Source organism: Micropterus salmoides, unplaced genomic scaffold (assembly GCF_014851395.1).
Source record: "Micropterus salmoides isolate LMB-PRFRI ecotype aquatic unplaced genomic scaffold, ASM1485139v1 Ms_hic_scaffold_2, whole genome shotgun sequence".
Taxonomy (NCBI): Eukaryota; Metazoa; Chordata; class Actinopteri; order Centrarchiformes; family Centrarchidae; genus Micropterus; species Micropterus salmoides.
The window spans coordinates 14,119,986-14,136,495 of record NW_024041150.1 but is presented as its reverse complement, the minus strand read 5'-3'; the positions used below and the strand labels follow the sequence as shown (position 1 = coordinate 14,136,495).

General features: G+C 40.4%; 1 protein-coding gene across 7 annotated transcripts in view; it reads left to right on the top strand.

Moving 5' to 3' along the window:
• Nucleotides 1–16,510, top strand: part of sorcs2 (sortilin-related VPS10 domain containing receptor 2) — a 336,249-nt gene that overhangs the window by 257,291 nt on the left and 62,448 nt on the right. For all 7 annotated transcript variants that reach the window (XM_038731474.1, XM_038731472.1, XM_038731473.1 and 4 more), the window contains exons 4-5: nt 6,257–6,421; nt 10,369–10,442. In XM_038731474.1, the coding sequence (XP_038587402.1) occupies nt 6,257–6,421; nt 10,369–10,442 (239 nt within the window). The remainder of the gene's footprint in view (nt 1–6,256; nt 6,422–10,368; nt 10,443–16,510) is intronic.

Genomic DNA, 16,510 nt, shown 5'->3' with positions numbered 1-16,510 from the left:
TAATGGGCTGTTTGTACGGTAATTACCTTGAACATGGTGTGGCCTGTCTGTGCTGTATCTTTCCTCATTACCCCCCTTTTCACTTGAACTTTAATTAGTCCATCATGGCCCACTTAGCAACTCAGTCTGTGTTTATTTTTATTACTTTTGCAACTACAAGGTACAAGGTTGTTTATTTGTCCTTATATAACACTAGGTTGTAAAACGGGGAAAAAAATGTAATGCTACACACACAGAACTTGATAGATAATTAAATGTGTATTAAAATATGGTAACAGTTAAATAAATTAAATTAAATTAAATAAAACAATAGGCTATATTCAGTTATTTATATGCAAAGGCCCTATAGGCTACATTTTTTGAATTTGCGTCCGGGGTGAATGTAAACTGCAGCAACAAGATGATAATGTGGTTTCATCTTCATATAAAAAGTCCGACATTTGGGGAACAGAGTCCATCTTGACTGCGTTTGAGCACTAAGCATCATCGTTGTAAAACACAGAGTCCACCTCCTCTCATCTTGCCGGAGTCTTGCACCGACAGCTCGCAACATCCGGGATGTTGATGAGCAGGTCTCGGCAAAGACGTGGTCACAACAATCTCTGGGGTTTTTTTTTGTTTGGCTAACATGAGTCCCATTTCGTCCAGACCTTACATTTAGCAGCAGTCCTAAGTCAAAGCTGGACCAGCATGGCTCCTATCCCAGCTCTCTTTCCTCTCTGAGTGATCACCGCACCCGCTGTGGTGCCTGGTCCGGATGATCGGGCCGGGTGGGTCATGGTCTTCTTTTTCCAATGACTGTATTTTTGTCATAGGTAACACGTGAAAAAATGATGAAAAATAAACATTTAGCGAAGTTTAAAGGAGCTACCGGCTGCTGCTCCTACAAGCTAACCTGAGTAAAAAGACAGTAAAATCAGTAAAATACAAAAGTGAGCCAAAAAGTTGGCAAGATGACACAGGAAGTCACTCTATAAACTGTCTCTAAGATTGTCCGCTTTCAAGTTATCTAAACAAAGAAACATCAGGTACTGGTACCTTTACCTAACATGGAAGTTTGATTAAACAAGCAGTAGAGCTACACAAGAGTAAACTCAAAACCACTTTGCAGCTGGTTGCTTTGCTTCCATAAGCTTCCATAGCTTCTACACTTTTACAGTGTAACTAACTTATTACTGCAGGGATGAGAACTTCTTAAAACCGGAAGTATGATGCTATGAAACACACCTTATGCACCCGTCCTTGTGTGCACATGAATGTTGATATTGTATACTCTTCCCGGTGTGGTTGACGTACTGCTACATTGTGCGTGTGTGTGTCACATACATGTACAAGCTTTCTCCATTCTCAGGACCTGGAGAGCTTTCATCTGTGCATTAAAACCCTTCACCTGCTCAAAGCCATGCCACGCGATGCAGAGGTAATATACAGAAGCATTCTTAGACCTTCATCCTGTTCATCCTGCAGCTGCACGCCAGCACTTCTCCATGAGCTATTCTAAGCTGCAAAGTAGATTGTGTTGTTTTATAAGAGATTATAAGGCTGATACCCTCTGATGTGTGTCAACACAGCAGGACTTTTGCATCTTTAGCGACCAGCTCCCTCTGTCAGACTGACTGCGATGGAAAGATCTGCTCTGCAAAACCCTTTACAGATTAAAAAGAGCCGAGTTTTGTTTCTGTAAGTCCTCTCATTGTGTCATACCCCTACCGTCTCCAGAGCAGGAAGACACAGGAAGTTAAAGTCTGCTTTTATCTGCTGCACACAATAGCGGCACTGTGCCTCCCAAGCTTGAGTTATTACTCAGAGGAAATCGTTATGGAGGAAGAATGTATCAAAGTCGTTTGATTGTGGAGGATCACAAGTTGTGCCACAGGAGAGGAATTGTGGTGTAGGTCTGCCCTCCCCCAATCCTCTTTTTTTGTAGCTTCCGCAAACAGTTCCCAGTCCTATCTGTAAGTTGGCGAGACAAGCTCCGTTTCATCTTCAGTATGAACGTTTGAAGGCATGCCTACATGCCTACAGTTTGACAAGAGTGCCACTTGTTGGCAAGTCACGTTACTGCGTCAGGAGACTGAGTCAGTGCATTTCTGCTACGTACCTTTCCACTCCTTTCAGCAGAATGTTTGAATGATTTCGTTGGCCATGATTAATAATGGATTCACCTGGTCAAACTGTTCCAAACCTCGGTCTGTTCAGTGGAAGATAAACCAATATCCCTGAGTCCGGGCTGAAAACTAGAGGTCAGGGCCCCGAGGCTCTGGAATGACCTGCCTGATGACGTCAGGATTTCGGAGTCAGTGTCTTCTTTTAAGTCTTGCCAGAAAGCATTGTCTGATTTTATCTGATAGGCTAGCCCTCCTATTGTTTTAATTTCACTTTAATTTGTGCATGTTATGTCGTTTTTGATTGTTGTCTTTTTTAACTGTTATGATTTTAATGTTTTTATCTTCTGTGAAAGCACTTTGTTCTCTGCTTTGCTAAGTGCTCTACAAATAAAGTTATTATTATTATTATTATTTTACATCACATGCATGCAAACAGCTTCCATCGGTACAGACACTGTAAAAAGTGGCAATCCCTTCATCTGAGGTTTGGGGTTTTCAGCATGGTGATAACGTATACCTTAGAAAATTGTGTGTTGGTTTGGCAAATGTTGAACCATAAACTATCTAAGACTGTCTTAAATGGTGCATCAAATGTAAAATCAGTGGAGTGTCCCTTTAAAACTGTCAAGATAGTTTTCAAGACATCGTGTTCAAATGAGCATGGTAATGGTAACTGGCTAATTCAGCATAACATTCACGAGTACGGCTATTTCAGGCTGATATGGGTCAGTAATATAATTCTGCATAAATTGATTTACTTCTCGAAATAACATTTTAATATCCATAAAGTTTAAAGCTTCAACACATACAGTTTACACATACATTCATGCCAAATAACCCAAACCTTTTTTGTTTTTTTTGTCTAGGTGTTTCTTGTCTCCCTGTAGAGACAAGATACTGTCAGTGTTTTGTGATGTGTGTGTGGGTGGTCTGTGCGTGTGTGTCCTGAGGATGTCCAGCTGTCAGAGCTAAACTAGGTTAAACTGAGAGATGTCCTTTAAATAGAGACATATTGGCAGAGGCGGGCTGACCTGATTGATGGTCCTGCCCCATGGGGACAAGGAGAGAAACCGCAGTGAGACACACATTAAAATAAGGAATCTGTCAATGGTTTAAAGAGGAGAAGCCTAAGATTTTGTTATTCTGACATGTCAATGTAAATACTTTAATGCCTAGCAGCAGGGATTTCCTAATTCTTCAAATTACTGAGTTATGACCAGCTGCAGTTTAGAGGGTAGAAATAGAGGATTGTGACTGAAGAAGTGTTTGTTAAATCCCTAAATCCACTGGAAACTCTGCCGTCTCCGAGCTAATACTTTCAAGGTGTCCTTGAACAAGGAACTGAACCATGAACTTTCTAGAGGATGTGCTCAGATGTCAACAGCAAGCACTGTGGGCAGCTCCCAGGTGCAAATGCAGACATGCTCAGTCACCATTCACAAATAAAAAGAAAGGAAGAATTTTATTTAAAAAGAAATAACACACTCCTTTGTGCCTCTTCTCTCCCGCTATTCTTACTTAACACTCCACTGCTCGTCCTTCTAGGCCTTCCAATGGCAGCCAAGCCAGCGCTGGGCCTTTAATTGAGCGTGCTGCTCAGGGAAGTGTGTTCAGAACAAGCACGAGTTACACACAAACACACACAAAGCTCTACAGCAAGAAGTGGGGCATGCTTTGCTCGCTGCCTAACAGCAGTCATGATGAGAATACAGAATAGGATGTGTGTGCGTGGTTACTTACTAGCTTGTGTGTCTCACTGCGTACAAATTTATTTATTTATCTGATGTAATAACAAAATGACTCTGCAACAACCCAGTTCAATGTGTGGCAAGTTTCTGTGAGAGAGTTTGAAGTTTTCATAATTTCTTTTCCAGAAATGTATTTGGAAATCTCAGAGAAATTAGAACTGAAGGCACATCCTGCATGTGGGGAATGTTAAGCATGATGTAGCCAGATATATATTCAATAAAATCCCAAACAAATTAATAATTCAATTATCAAAAAACCAACTGACTGATTAAATCCCTGGGGCCCCGGTTCGTATTCCAGCCTGGTTTTCAAGGTCAAACATTCATGCTCAGTTGTTCTGTTAGGTTTTCCCATCAGAATGTATAGTATAGTGTAAAGTATAAGTACTAACTAATAAAATATTTAAAGCCCCTGATATCTTGGTTTAACAGTATTGCTCTAGAACATTAAATATTCATGACTGAATAAGCAACAATCAAGTTTGGAAAAGAATAATTCTAAGGTTTATTAAACTTAGCTAATCAGGTTTGGGTGTGGTTTGATAAGACTTGATGAACAATGGCCACACATGCAGATCCTACAACTGCCATCGCTTTTTCACTCGAGTGTGTTGAAACCAATATGAAGGGCACAGAATAATAGAGAAATATCCACGTTAAACAACCAAAACTGCTTTAACTTGGCAGAACATTTTGTTTCCTGCTGGACACAGTTCAAAGCTGAGAAAATGTGTGTTTCAGGCCGCTAAGTGAAACGATGCCTCACCTCTGAGTTCAGCCTTAAGCACACAAAGACAATGCATGGCTTCTCTTTCTCCAACCAGGGTGTCACAATCAGCAACCCGTTCTCACTCCCAGGTCTGAAACAAAAAGTCAATATTGACTGTTTTTATTTAAGTTATGGAAGTAACATACTTGATCTACGTAAGTTAAGTCACGTAAGTAACACTGACAAGCCAAACCATGATCTTTCCCTAAACCTAACCAAATTGTGATGTTTCACAACGTTAACTAGTAGTTTTATTTTGAAAGTTTAACCGGGCGTTGCATATTTTTTGTCAGTAACTTGACTGCAGAGCCCTTCATGCTGAAAAACAACACTAAAGGGGGTCTGAGGGCATTAAAAAGCAACGCAAGACTCTGGATATCTATATGTAACAGCCGGTGAGGTCCATAAATTGAAATACTAACATAAATCCAAAACGGGTAGATCATCCAAATACCCTACAGGAACACTATGCAAACAGAGACCCTCAACATAGAAGCAGGGACCCGGACAATATATACAGACAAACAACACGAACATAAGCAGGTATGACACATTAGGTAATCAAGACAACAGTAAACAAAGCAGGAGACAGACAATTACCAAACTAAAACAGGAAACAGGAGAAACACGACAGAACACACAGACCCAAAACTGGGTAGTAAACGGGAACAAGCATGAGACACCCCCTTCCCCGACACAGACAGTTACCAACAAAATCCAGACCCAAGCAGGCACACGGACAAAACAAACAGGCACACGGACCAAATCCTGACAGAGGGGCCTTGTCACCATTAAAAAAAATGGGACAGGTGTTGTCTGTTTGACATGATGGGGTTTCAGTAGGTCCTTGAGGAGTCAAAGAGGTTTTGCCCGAGAGTCAAAATGAGAATAAATAGCTCTTGATTGAAAAGAATGTTTTAAATCATCATTACACTCTGCACATTCCTTTCCTTTTCTACACTTTACGTCTCTTTAATGCATTGCGTTCATTAATCTAAAACCTTGGCACAGATGTTTAGAAGGAACACAGCTGTCAGCAAATGATTTTCATTATTTGGCTGACTGAAGAGAACAGTTGAAAATGCTACTACGCTATAACGAGCACTCTCTGCAAAGACCAGGCGCAGACAACACTGAGGTGGCGATTTACACCTAAAAATCCCGTTTCCCACCTCTGCTGGACTCCTACAGAATGTGACCGCTGCATTAGTTCCTATCGATTACCCCTATTGGTAGCCTTACTTCTGGGTGTCCAGGACATAATTGTGATTGGTGGGTTGGCCTGGTGTGCCCTGTGTTTAATGCCTTCACTTTATGAGCTATAAAACTCTGAACAGATAATCAATACAGTGTCGCTGCGGTTTAAGCAGCATGTAAGGTTGATGGAAAGTTCTCATGGCCCAGAGAATGGCCTGGAATAACTGTGCGTGGCCATGAATACATTCATATTCATCAGTTGCAAGCAGGAGAATTAATATGCACAAGTATTGATAAGAGGAGAACAGCGTCTTTGCATGTTCCACAGACTGCTGACTTAGCGATGAATACGTCACATGACATTACCCTTTGGCCCTTTGACCTCTGACCTCTGTTTTCTTCCCTTCCTACCTCTCTGTCTGTCCCTCTTTCAGGTCGTGCTGGTAGGTTCATCCATAAATGAAAGGGATAAGATGCTGTTTATCAGCACGGACGAAGGTTCCTCCTTCCAGCGACAGTCCATCTCCTTTACCCCGGACACGCTCATTTTCCACCCCAAGGAAGAAGACAAGCTCGTGGCCTACTGCAAGGAGGGCAGGGTGGGTATCACGAAGCTGCGGAAACATGAAAATGAATGATTCTGTAGCTCAAAGAGTGAACAAAAAGACATTTCTGCTGTCTGCGCAGCAATGCATTAAATTTCAATTTCCACATGAACCAGCAGAACACGAACCTCAGAGAAAACGTGATGCGTGATTCACCATTCAACAAAAGAGCTGTGGGGCAAATCTTCTTATGCAAGGGAAATAAACAGCACAGTGGCCAGATCCACACACACACACACTTTGATATTACTTTCATATTGAAAACATGTCGGAGTCTCTCTTGGCTGTCTGTCAGAAGCTCTTTGAAATCTTTTGGCTGAAAAGAGAAAAATGTCTGCACTTTGATTCAACAAATACACACTGTACGTCCATTTGTATGTACTTTTTTCTACCTTGATTCCACCAATATCATTGTGGTTGACAATTCAGATACCCTTAAAGGATTTGAAATTTGAAGCTAATTTTCATAGTTTTGGAAAAAACTATGAAACTTAAACACGAGCAGTCAGACATTCAGACAAACTGTTCGCTTGTTAACAAGTTAAAACCTGGCTGATGTCAAGCTTGAAATTATACCTAGTGGTGGAAGCTGCAGTGCTTTGAAGCTGTTTCACATCATGAAACATCTATTATAAAGTAAAATCATAAAGAAATACATTCGCTGTGTCAAGTGCATTGTCAAAGCTGACTAAGGATACTACTCAGTGCATCAGAGCACTTAGTGGTTTTTCTAACAGACGAGTGGAGGCAGTTGGTAATTATTTTCATTTCAAGATTCTAAGTGAATGCCTCGCTGTGGTCTTTTGAAATCCCATCGAAGAAAGTGGTCAGTGTTAATAGGTAGGTGTTAAAGTAGGCTAATTAACACTAACAATTAGACTGTCAGGGATGATTCTCGGGTGCTGCTTAATGTATTGATAATAGTTGTGCTAAATGGCTCTCCATGTCATGCACTCTGTTTTCCACCCAGCCCTCTCTACTACTCATTTACTGCTAACGTGTCAGTACGGACTGAGATGCTGCAGTTGGATGGATTACTTATGTCTTGTTGCCAGGAGGGTAGGACTGGACGATCTGGCCAAAAGTGTTATCTCAATAAAAAGTTTCATATCTTTCGATAACGATAATTATCACGATAAGTATCAAATCGTTATTTCTTTCGAGTTTAAAGGCTGATTTTGGCTCCTGAGTGAAAATTGAAGAAACCTGATGGTTAATTGTGGTTTAAACTCTTCTTTATGGTCAACACTTGAGGCCAGAAAGTGGATCACTACACAAATCTGAGGTAGAACAATTCAAAACCATTTTGATAAAATCTTTTTTAACAAATATGCATGAGTAAAAAACCTCATTTTTTCTCAACAAAATAAACAACTTAATAAAAAATATTAAGTCCTAATTTGTGTATGATTCAGGTGAATAAAATCAAACATTTGTTGACTATTTATTGAACATTTGTTATATTGTTATTGAAAAAAATTATATTGCAACAATTATGGTTTTATTGTCCAGCCCTGCAGGAGGGATTAAGATGGTTGGGTTGGGAGACAGTCGTGCCTGCAGCACTGCAGAAGACATTAAAACACAGCAAATGTGATGATCTGCCAGCCTTTACACTGCATGTGATTTTTGTACTGCAGTGTTTTTCAACCTGGGGTTGAGGGCCCTGCGAAAGGGTCCAATGCTAAGTCTTAGGGCTGTTAGATTAAAATAGTTTTTCTGCTCTTCTTGTGAAATCCTTGATTCTTTCACCTTCGCAGGCCTCAAACCTGAGAATCTGAGAAAAATCACACTTTGGTTGAACTGCTTACAGCTCATGTCAAGACATGCTAAACTATGGATGACAGCCCACAAGTTTACATTGATGCATTTTAAGGGAACACAAGCCACAAATATTGGCAATCAAATGCTTTAAGGAACACAAGTTTCACGATTTCTTCCACTGGCAAGTGACGGACTAATCACTCCCAATAGTATTTCTTTTTCAGAAAGCCAAATATAGCAGGGAGGCAGGGTCAGCAACACAGATTATAGGAAATGTCATCTTTATTTAAGAGATGCGAACGTCAACAAGACCAGCGTTGTGAAGCCGAAGCAACTAATTATCTCCAGCACAGTCTGGTTTATTTAATCACAAAAAGGTGGCACAGTAGAGGTGGCAGTGATATACTGCTGTTTGAACATGATATGCTGTCTTGTTTAACCATGATAGTGTTTTCAATTGGAAGAACATACTGCAAACAGAGGCTCATACACACATTTAACAAGTGAAGAATGGATGTTTTTGTCATTATAATGAGAAAAGTATTTTATTACAACAATCATATGTTCGTCTTGTTAAACAACATGCATAGATTTTCATTTACAGGAAAGATCTGGTTTATTCTGTTCCAGAGAGAATTTATATACATCACCTCGGCTTGATTAGTGATTAACTGAAAAAATTATTCTTAATGGGATAAGGAATAATAATTATTTAAATCCTATTATCTATATATTAAATCTTTTCAAAGCTGAACTCCCACTATTCATTTATTTCATATAACAAGAAAACATCATCTTAAATATGGTGAAAAGTTTTACATTAGTTCATTTTATTCACTTGTTTTTATTAATTTATGTAATTGTTTCTTCTTATTTTCTATTATTTCTATTTTGTAGCTTTTCATTATAATGCATTCACTTATGTAATTACTTATGTATTTCTAAGAGGTTTGTTATTTTACATTACTTTTTTCTAGCTTATTCTGTTGGTATTTTAGAGATAATTACACAACATAACTTGAAAAAGAACAGAAAACCAACAAAATGATGAATGAAGTGTCTATGACAAAAGAAACTAAGAGTTAAAAACTCAAATAATCACTCACAATCACAAAATCCCACCGGAGACCTTTGTTGCCTAACATAGACATCAAATAGTGATGAAACGCCACGAAAATCATAAAAAAACATTTGGATCCAGTATTTCATATCAAATCAAATAACCAATTAATCAGCATTTTACAACTTACACTCTCAAACATTCACACAAATACACGCACCTCCTAATTGAAAAGTGTACTGTACAGTAGAAATTGCAATGGAGACATAGAGGTGGCTCCAATAGTTCACATGTTTGAGCCAGCTCAACTTTAATAATTTACAAGTAATTAAACAAGGAATTCAATTAGGTTTTAATCTGTTCCATATGGGCAGGCTGCAGATGGAAACGAGGAATCAATTCAAACAGAACAAAAACATCATTTTGCTAAAGACCTCGTAGCGGCACGTGCAAATTAAGAAGGTTCGTGAGGGCAGAGACAGATTTCTCTCAAGGTCAGCCGTAGCTTTCCTTTTTCACAGCTAGCCATGTGAATGAGTTTGATCACTGATGACTCATCTGAATCTGATGACCCTGAGCGAGAGAGGCTTTTTATGACCAGTATGTTGACAGGAAGTGCTGCCTTCGCAACCAAACCTCTGTCAATAATGAGCATTGAGAAAGCGCTTCAGAGTTTCATAAAACTGTGTATTTGTGTTTTTGTGTGGTGGAGGAAGTTTGTGTGCTGAAATCCTTTTTCTCGACTCCAATGTGTTTTTCAGACATCAAGGATAACTTGTGGGTAGGAATCAATAGGCTTTCATTATGAGTGCGATCAATGCCGCACAAGCTCAGGCAACACACACACTACTGCAAACACACTGCTCATAAAATATTTGGCACACACCAACTGCTATGAGTAATTATTAATTGAGCTCAGTCTTAACTTGGTGAACCATGAAATTCAGTAGTTTGATTGGGTGAACTTTTTCTTCCAAATAGACTCTTGATTTATCCTCCTTTGTAAAGGATACAGCTGGTAATAGGGCTAGTGTTAGGTATTATAGTCTGCTGCTACACACTCCGAGTGTGTATTTTCCTGTCTAATTGTCATTGTCTCTCTGTTTTCTGTGTCCAGCTCTTTGCTTCCACAGACCTGGGCCGCAAGTGGACTTTGCTTCAGGAGCGGGTGACCAAGGACAGAGTCTTCTGGTCAGTTCAACTTGGTTTTCTCATTATTGGATGAATAAGGACTTCATGATGTTAACAGTCTCAGTTGGTGACTTTTTAATTGATACATGTACAAAGCAGCAACAAAGTAGGCATTCATTTCATCAGCAGGCATTCCAGCAGGCAGAGGATTCTTTACTTCTTGTTACAATGATGATACATAAGTAGCCCTTGTTCACACAGACATATACAAGACCTTGCTGCACAGACAGACATCATGGTTTTGTAAGACTAAGAAATGAAATGAGATGAACAGTACTAATAAGGCTACAATTAAGTGAAATGTTTCTATGGCATGGTACAACTCTCTCATATTCAGTGGGTCTGTAATGCCAAAGGTCTTTTCTAAAGTACCAACATGTTCTCGCTTCCATCTCATCACATATAGACGCTGGGGCAAGACCCCTTGGGTCAGTTTTTAATGGGGTGCCCCTTTTTTTGGCCCTTTATTTCTGGACAAGCAGGGCTCAGAGGTCAAGTTAACAACAATAAAAATGCAACGCCCGGTTTGTAAAATGCTTGCAGTTTGGTTAGGCTCCAAACTACTTGGTTCATCCATCCATCCATCTCCAACTGCTTGTCTGGAATCGGGTTGTGGGGGCAGCAGATCCAGCAGGGGACCCCAAATCTTACCGATTGAACCACATTGACCAGCTCTGACTGGGGGATCCCGAGGCGTTTCCAGGCCAGTGTGGAAATATAATCTCTCCACTTAGTCCTGGGTCTTCCCCGAGGCCTCCTCCCAGCTGAATGTGCCTGGAATACCTCCCTAGTGAGGTTCCAAAGGGGGCATCCTTACCACATGCCCGAACCACCTCAACTTGCTCCTTTTGATGCGAAGGAGCAGCGGCTCTACTCCGAGTTCCTCACGGATAACTTGGTTCCTCACCTTTTCTCTAATGGCGAAGCCAACTACCCTCCTGAGAAAAAACATTTTGGCTGCTTGTACCTGCAATCTACTTCTTTTGGTCATGACCATATGTGAGGATAGGAACGAAAATTGACTGGTAGATCGAGAGCTTTGCCTTCTGGGTCAGCTCCCTTTTTGTCACAAAGGTGCGGCAGAGCGAATTCTTAACACTATTCACCTGCTCCACCTCAGCTCCGGGTAGACAGGAGTTTCTCACCTCCTTTTGTTCTAAAATCAACAGTCTGCTCCTTGGTTTTGCTGACGTTAAGCACTAGGTTATTCAGCAGTCCTCTCCATGCCGGCGGTTCCAGTCATGGGTGTACAGCGTGAACAGGAGGGGGCTGAGCACACAGCCTTGGGAGTCTCCGGTGTTGAGCACTTGAGTGAAGGAGGTGTGACCGCCAATCTGAGCTGTCTGGGGTCTGTTTGTGAGGAAGTACAATATCCGGTTGCAAAGTGTGGTGCTCAAGCCCAGAGTGCTAGGTTTGCCAATCAGTTTCATGGGGAGATTGTGCTGAATGCTGAGCTGAAATCCACACACAGCACTCCGTTTTTTCAAGGTATGTGAAAACTGAATGGAGGTCAGTGTAGCTGGCATCCTTTCCCATGCCTGTGCATTAATCAAGAATCTGGGATTAGGACATGTTTAGCCTGGCTTGACTAGGCTAACCAAGACTGGAAACTGGGGACACAGCCATCCTGTCCAATGTGAAAAAAAATCACTAACAACACATTATATACTGCAAGCTTGTGCTAACTATTTCTTGGTGAAAGACGGTCGGACGCTGTGTCTACTGCTTAACAGTGGTCTGGGTTTGATACCACCGTGCCTGTACAGAGAGCAAAACCGGTGCTCACTGATCTAATCTGGTATCTACTACTGCAGCACTGGGCAGGTGGATAAGCTATTTCTCAAGAAATATTTCCAGCAAACATTCACGGTTCCCGTAGTGAATCCTACTGACTTTGGCGATCACCTGACTTCTCCTCTAGCACCACGGTGAGATCTGCATTTGAGGTCTTGTTTAAAATATGTGTCTTGCTGCTTTCTGATAGAGCAGGGATTTAATGAACTGAAGCGGGAACTTTTCATACAGTCCAAACTGTGGACAGCAGAGACCGTAAGCATAGCCTATTATTTATAGATCAACGCAGGCTGATTTGCAGATATTTCTGCTTTAACCACATTAAACATTAATATTTGATGCTGATTTGCATCTACTGTGCAAAGTCTAACTTAATCAAAATACCAACAACTTTCTTTGCGCTGCCCTATTTGAATGAACCTCCCACCTGTTTGCAACTCTCCTCCCACCCGTGCATTCAGCAGCACCAAAACAGCAAGCCATCAGAGCGCTGCATCAGTTGGTCGTTGCACTGCCATTAAAAAAAGGGCACTTAGTTGTGTTTTAGACTTCTAGTTAAAAAAAACAAGACACATTGTGTGGATAAGACAACTTTATTTTGTTGATAGGTGTATTTTGGAAGAAAGCTAGACTAGCCAATACCCCCTGCTTTCAGTCTTTATGCTAAACTAGGCTAACCAAATTCTTGCTTCAGGTTTAATGCACAGAAACGAGAGTGGTATCAAAGTTTTCACCTCACTTTCAGAAAGAAAGCAAAAAATGTTTTTAGGTATATATCACCTTGATTATCATCAAAGAGTGAGTCAAAACAATCATTTATATTAAGTAGAATATGTACAGAGATCATTTCCTCTGCAACAGATACATATATTCATACCATTTACTGGTTTATACTCTAGATTGTGAATGTCGGTAGATGGTAAATATGGTAATACAACCATGATGTGGGAGCTTGTTTTATTTTATGTCTTCATTTAGGCTGCTTGATTTATTGGATTCAAATCCAGGAACTATATTTTGATCAAGCTTTTCCAAACATAAATTTGATCTCCTGCAGTTGTAGGTTTATTTTTGACTATATCCTGATCCTATTATGCTGTCATTTACACAATATTGCTCAAACAATAAGATGATATCTATCCCAGATATTAATAAATCTGTTTTATGTTCACCATAATACAGAAACCTGCTGCTCCAGTTTTCCTTAAATTAGAAATTTGAATTGGATTTTATCAAAAGTGCTGGGGTTTATGCAGCAGAACCTTTTTATAGATGAATCTCTTGATAGTTTTGTGGTTCCAGTGGCAGAAAAAGAACTCACGGCAGACAGAGTTAAAATGGCTTTTCCGTGCAAAAGTAATATTTCACAGCTTCAGAGCTATCTCTACCAATACTTCGCCTCCTCATCATCGCCTTCATCTGATCTCGTGTTGTGTATGCCTCCCTCTTTATCTCTTTTCCTCCATCCACTGAGTGCTCCTCAACATTGTTGCCTCTTTCCCCGTCTCAGTGTTGTTTCTTCTTACTCTTCAGTCCGATCTGTGTTTTTGTTATGTGATGCATTCAAATGTGCTACATTAAAATACAACTGACTACACTGTTTCTCATTTTCTGAAGGTCAGAAAGGCATTGCAAGCTCCTGTTAGTTTTTTTTCTTCTCGTCGACGATAGCAAATGAGCTGGTTGGTGTGCCTGGACACCTCTGATTTATACCAGCAACTCTAACGCACAAATCATCCACACTGTGCTATAAAAAATGAGAAGGTAGAGGAAAGAAAGAGGGAGGACTGGAGAGGGAAAGAATCAGCACTAAGCGCTTCCTACTTCTCACTAAAGTTACATACTCAAGATCAGACTTGGGATCTGAATGTGCAACCTATACCTTGAGCCCTGATGACTAAAGTCTGACTTGAAATCAATCACTGCACCTTGCTATTGTTTCTTAAGAAATAATAATAATTTTATTTTTAGAGTGCTTCATTGTGCTCAAAGATACTGATACTCAACCTGTTCTCATCCCAGGGCGTCACATATAGATGCTTCGTCAAGAACCATTGGCGTGGTTTTTGTATGTGTAGGATCAAGTTAGCAAGAATAAATATGCAAAATCCTGTTACACTTTCAAAATAAAACTACTTTTTAACGTTATGAAATGGCCGATGGTTAATGTTGGAAAACACAGTTGAAAAGATCATGGGTTGGGTTAAAATAACTACGTTACTCGTGTGACATAAATTACGTAAGTTAAGTAATGTTACTTACGTAAGTTATGTAAAATCACTAAAAGTTGAGTTTTTGTTTCACAACAGAAACAAACCTGGGTGAAAGTCCAGTTTTTTTCCCACCTGCCCACCCCTCCTCCTTACTCAGACTTTTATCTTATTTATAGCAGTACCTTTAGCATGGAACAATGGTACTAAAGGGTTTCCCACAGTGCGCTGAACTATGATGCAAAAGGCTGGATTGTCCGTTGGAACCAGACGCTGAAAGACCTGACAAACATAGCTATTTGACACTCTGGGTATGAGATAAGATACCTCCCATAAGTTAAACACACAACGTTTTGGTTCAGTCTCATCACTTCCAGCCATACTTACCGTACACTACCTGCTCAGCAGCAGACAGCAGACAGACACAGTTAGAGACTAACTGGAGAACACGGTGGAGCATTTAGCATTTAGCACGGTGAATATTGGTCTTACATTTATCAGGTGACCAGAAACAGGACTCCTAATAAATGCTAATGTTCCTCTGTGTCTGCTGGATGTGTACATATGCAACTATTGGCTAACATGTTAGACACAAGTTCCCATCTCAAGCTTGGAAAGAAAGCAAGTAAGCATATTCCTTTAAGGTTCACCGACACTTTGATTTCACACCTGGAGTTCATTGTATTAAGTTGTAATAAAGTACAGATGTTTTATATGGTCTGGCTAAAGATGTATCTAGAATTATTATTTTAAAGTGTACATGTAATCCTTGTCATTCTGAAATTGAACCACATATTTTATTTGCCTCAGCTAAAATTGCCTGTAGGCTACACTCTCTTGCACATTGGGCCTACACATACTGTAAGGTTGCAACCTTCTTCTCCTGTAAAAAGAGTATATACTGTATGTGGGCAGGCCTGTGCATACAGGTGCTGTTATTCGGAGTTCACACAGTTAGCTAGTTGCTGGGTCTGGCCTTGCTTGCCTTTGGCCTAACAGTCATAAAAGCAAGAGGAGAACTGGAGTCTGGCAGCCAGCTCCCATAAATCACATGAAAAACATCTCATTAAAACCAATCTGCTGTTGGGGTGGTCTGGCCAAATGTGTTCCTCTGGACCTTGTTTTTGTGATCCTGGGCTGTAAAGTTTGCGTTTGTCATCCGGAATGAAAAGAAACTGCAGTTTTTGAAATTGAACTGGCATCTCACAGGATGACAACTGACAACAAAAGCAAACATTTGAGAATAGGCTATAAAAATGAAATGCTGTGAAAAGCATGTGGATAAAAGCGTAATGGAATGGCAGTGAAACCATAGCTGGGATGAAGTCCAGGGAGGCTGCCTTCACAGAATGTTGCACTTCGTCCTCCATTTCTTCTAAATAAATCTCTTTTCTTTGGGTCAACACCCTCCATCTCTTTATCAGTCCTGTCAATCGTTTGTTTCATTTGCCCTGCTTCCCCTTTCAGCCCTCTCAGTCTGTCTGCTTCCATTTCCCTGACCAAAGGAGAAGGAAATCCCTCACTTAGATGGTGATGAAGGTCTAACTGGACCAAAACGTTAGTGGAATGAATAAAGTTTATTTGCCAGTGCAGAGTGCGCTTTCACCTTCAATCTTAGGAATTTGCATTTCAAGCATGCAGCTGACACTTTCATCTTATAACCTGCAGTGAGTGAGGAGGCAAAGGTTCACAGTCTTGGTCAGGGAGCCTTTACAGAACATGTTGAAGGGTTCTTCTCCGGTCTTTCTCTTCCTCTTTCCTCCATCAACCTGATCCCCAGTTTTTCACTGGACTCTTGTGGTTGTACAAACAATTGCATTACCCAAAGATGGCCCTGTTCTTCTTAACGTGGAGTTATCAGGCTAAAACAATCCTGTTTATTCTCATCCAGCTAATTTGGGTCTTTGGAAGCAGTTTGGCTGATTCATTGAACCTGGAGGAAGGACATCTTGAATAAGATGATTTTGAAAGAAAGGCAGCCAATCACATAACACTGATTATAGTTTCAATGCTACTCATTTAGCGTTGAAACTATAATCAGTGTTATGTGATTGGCTGAGTGCT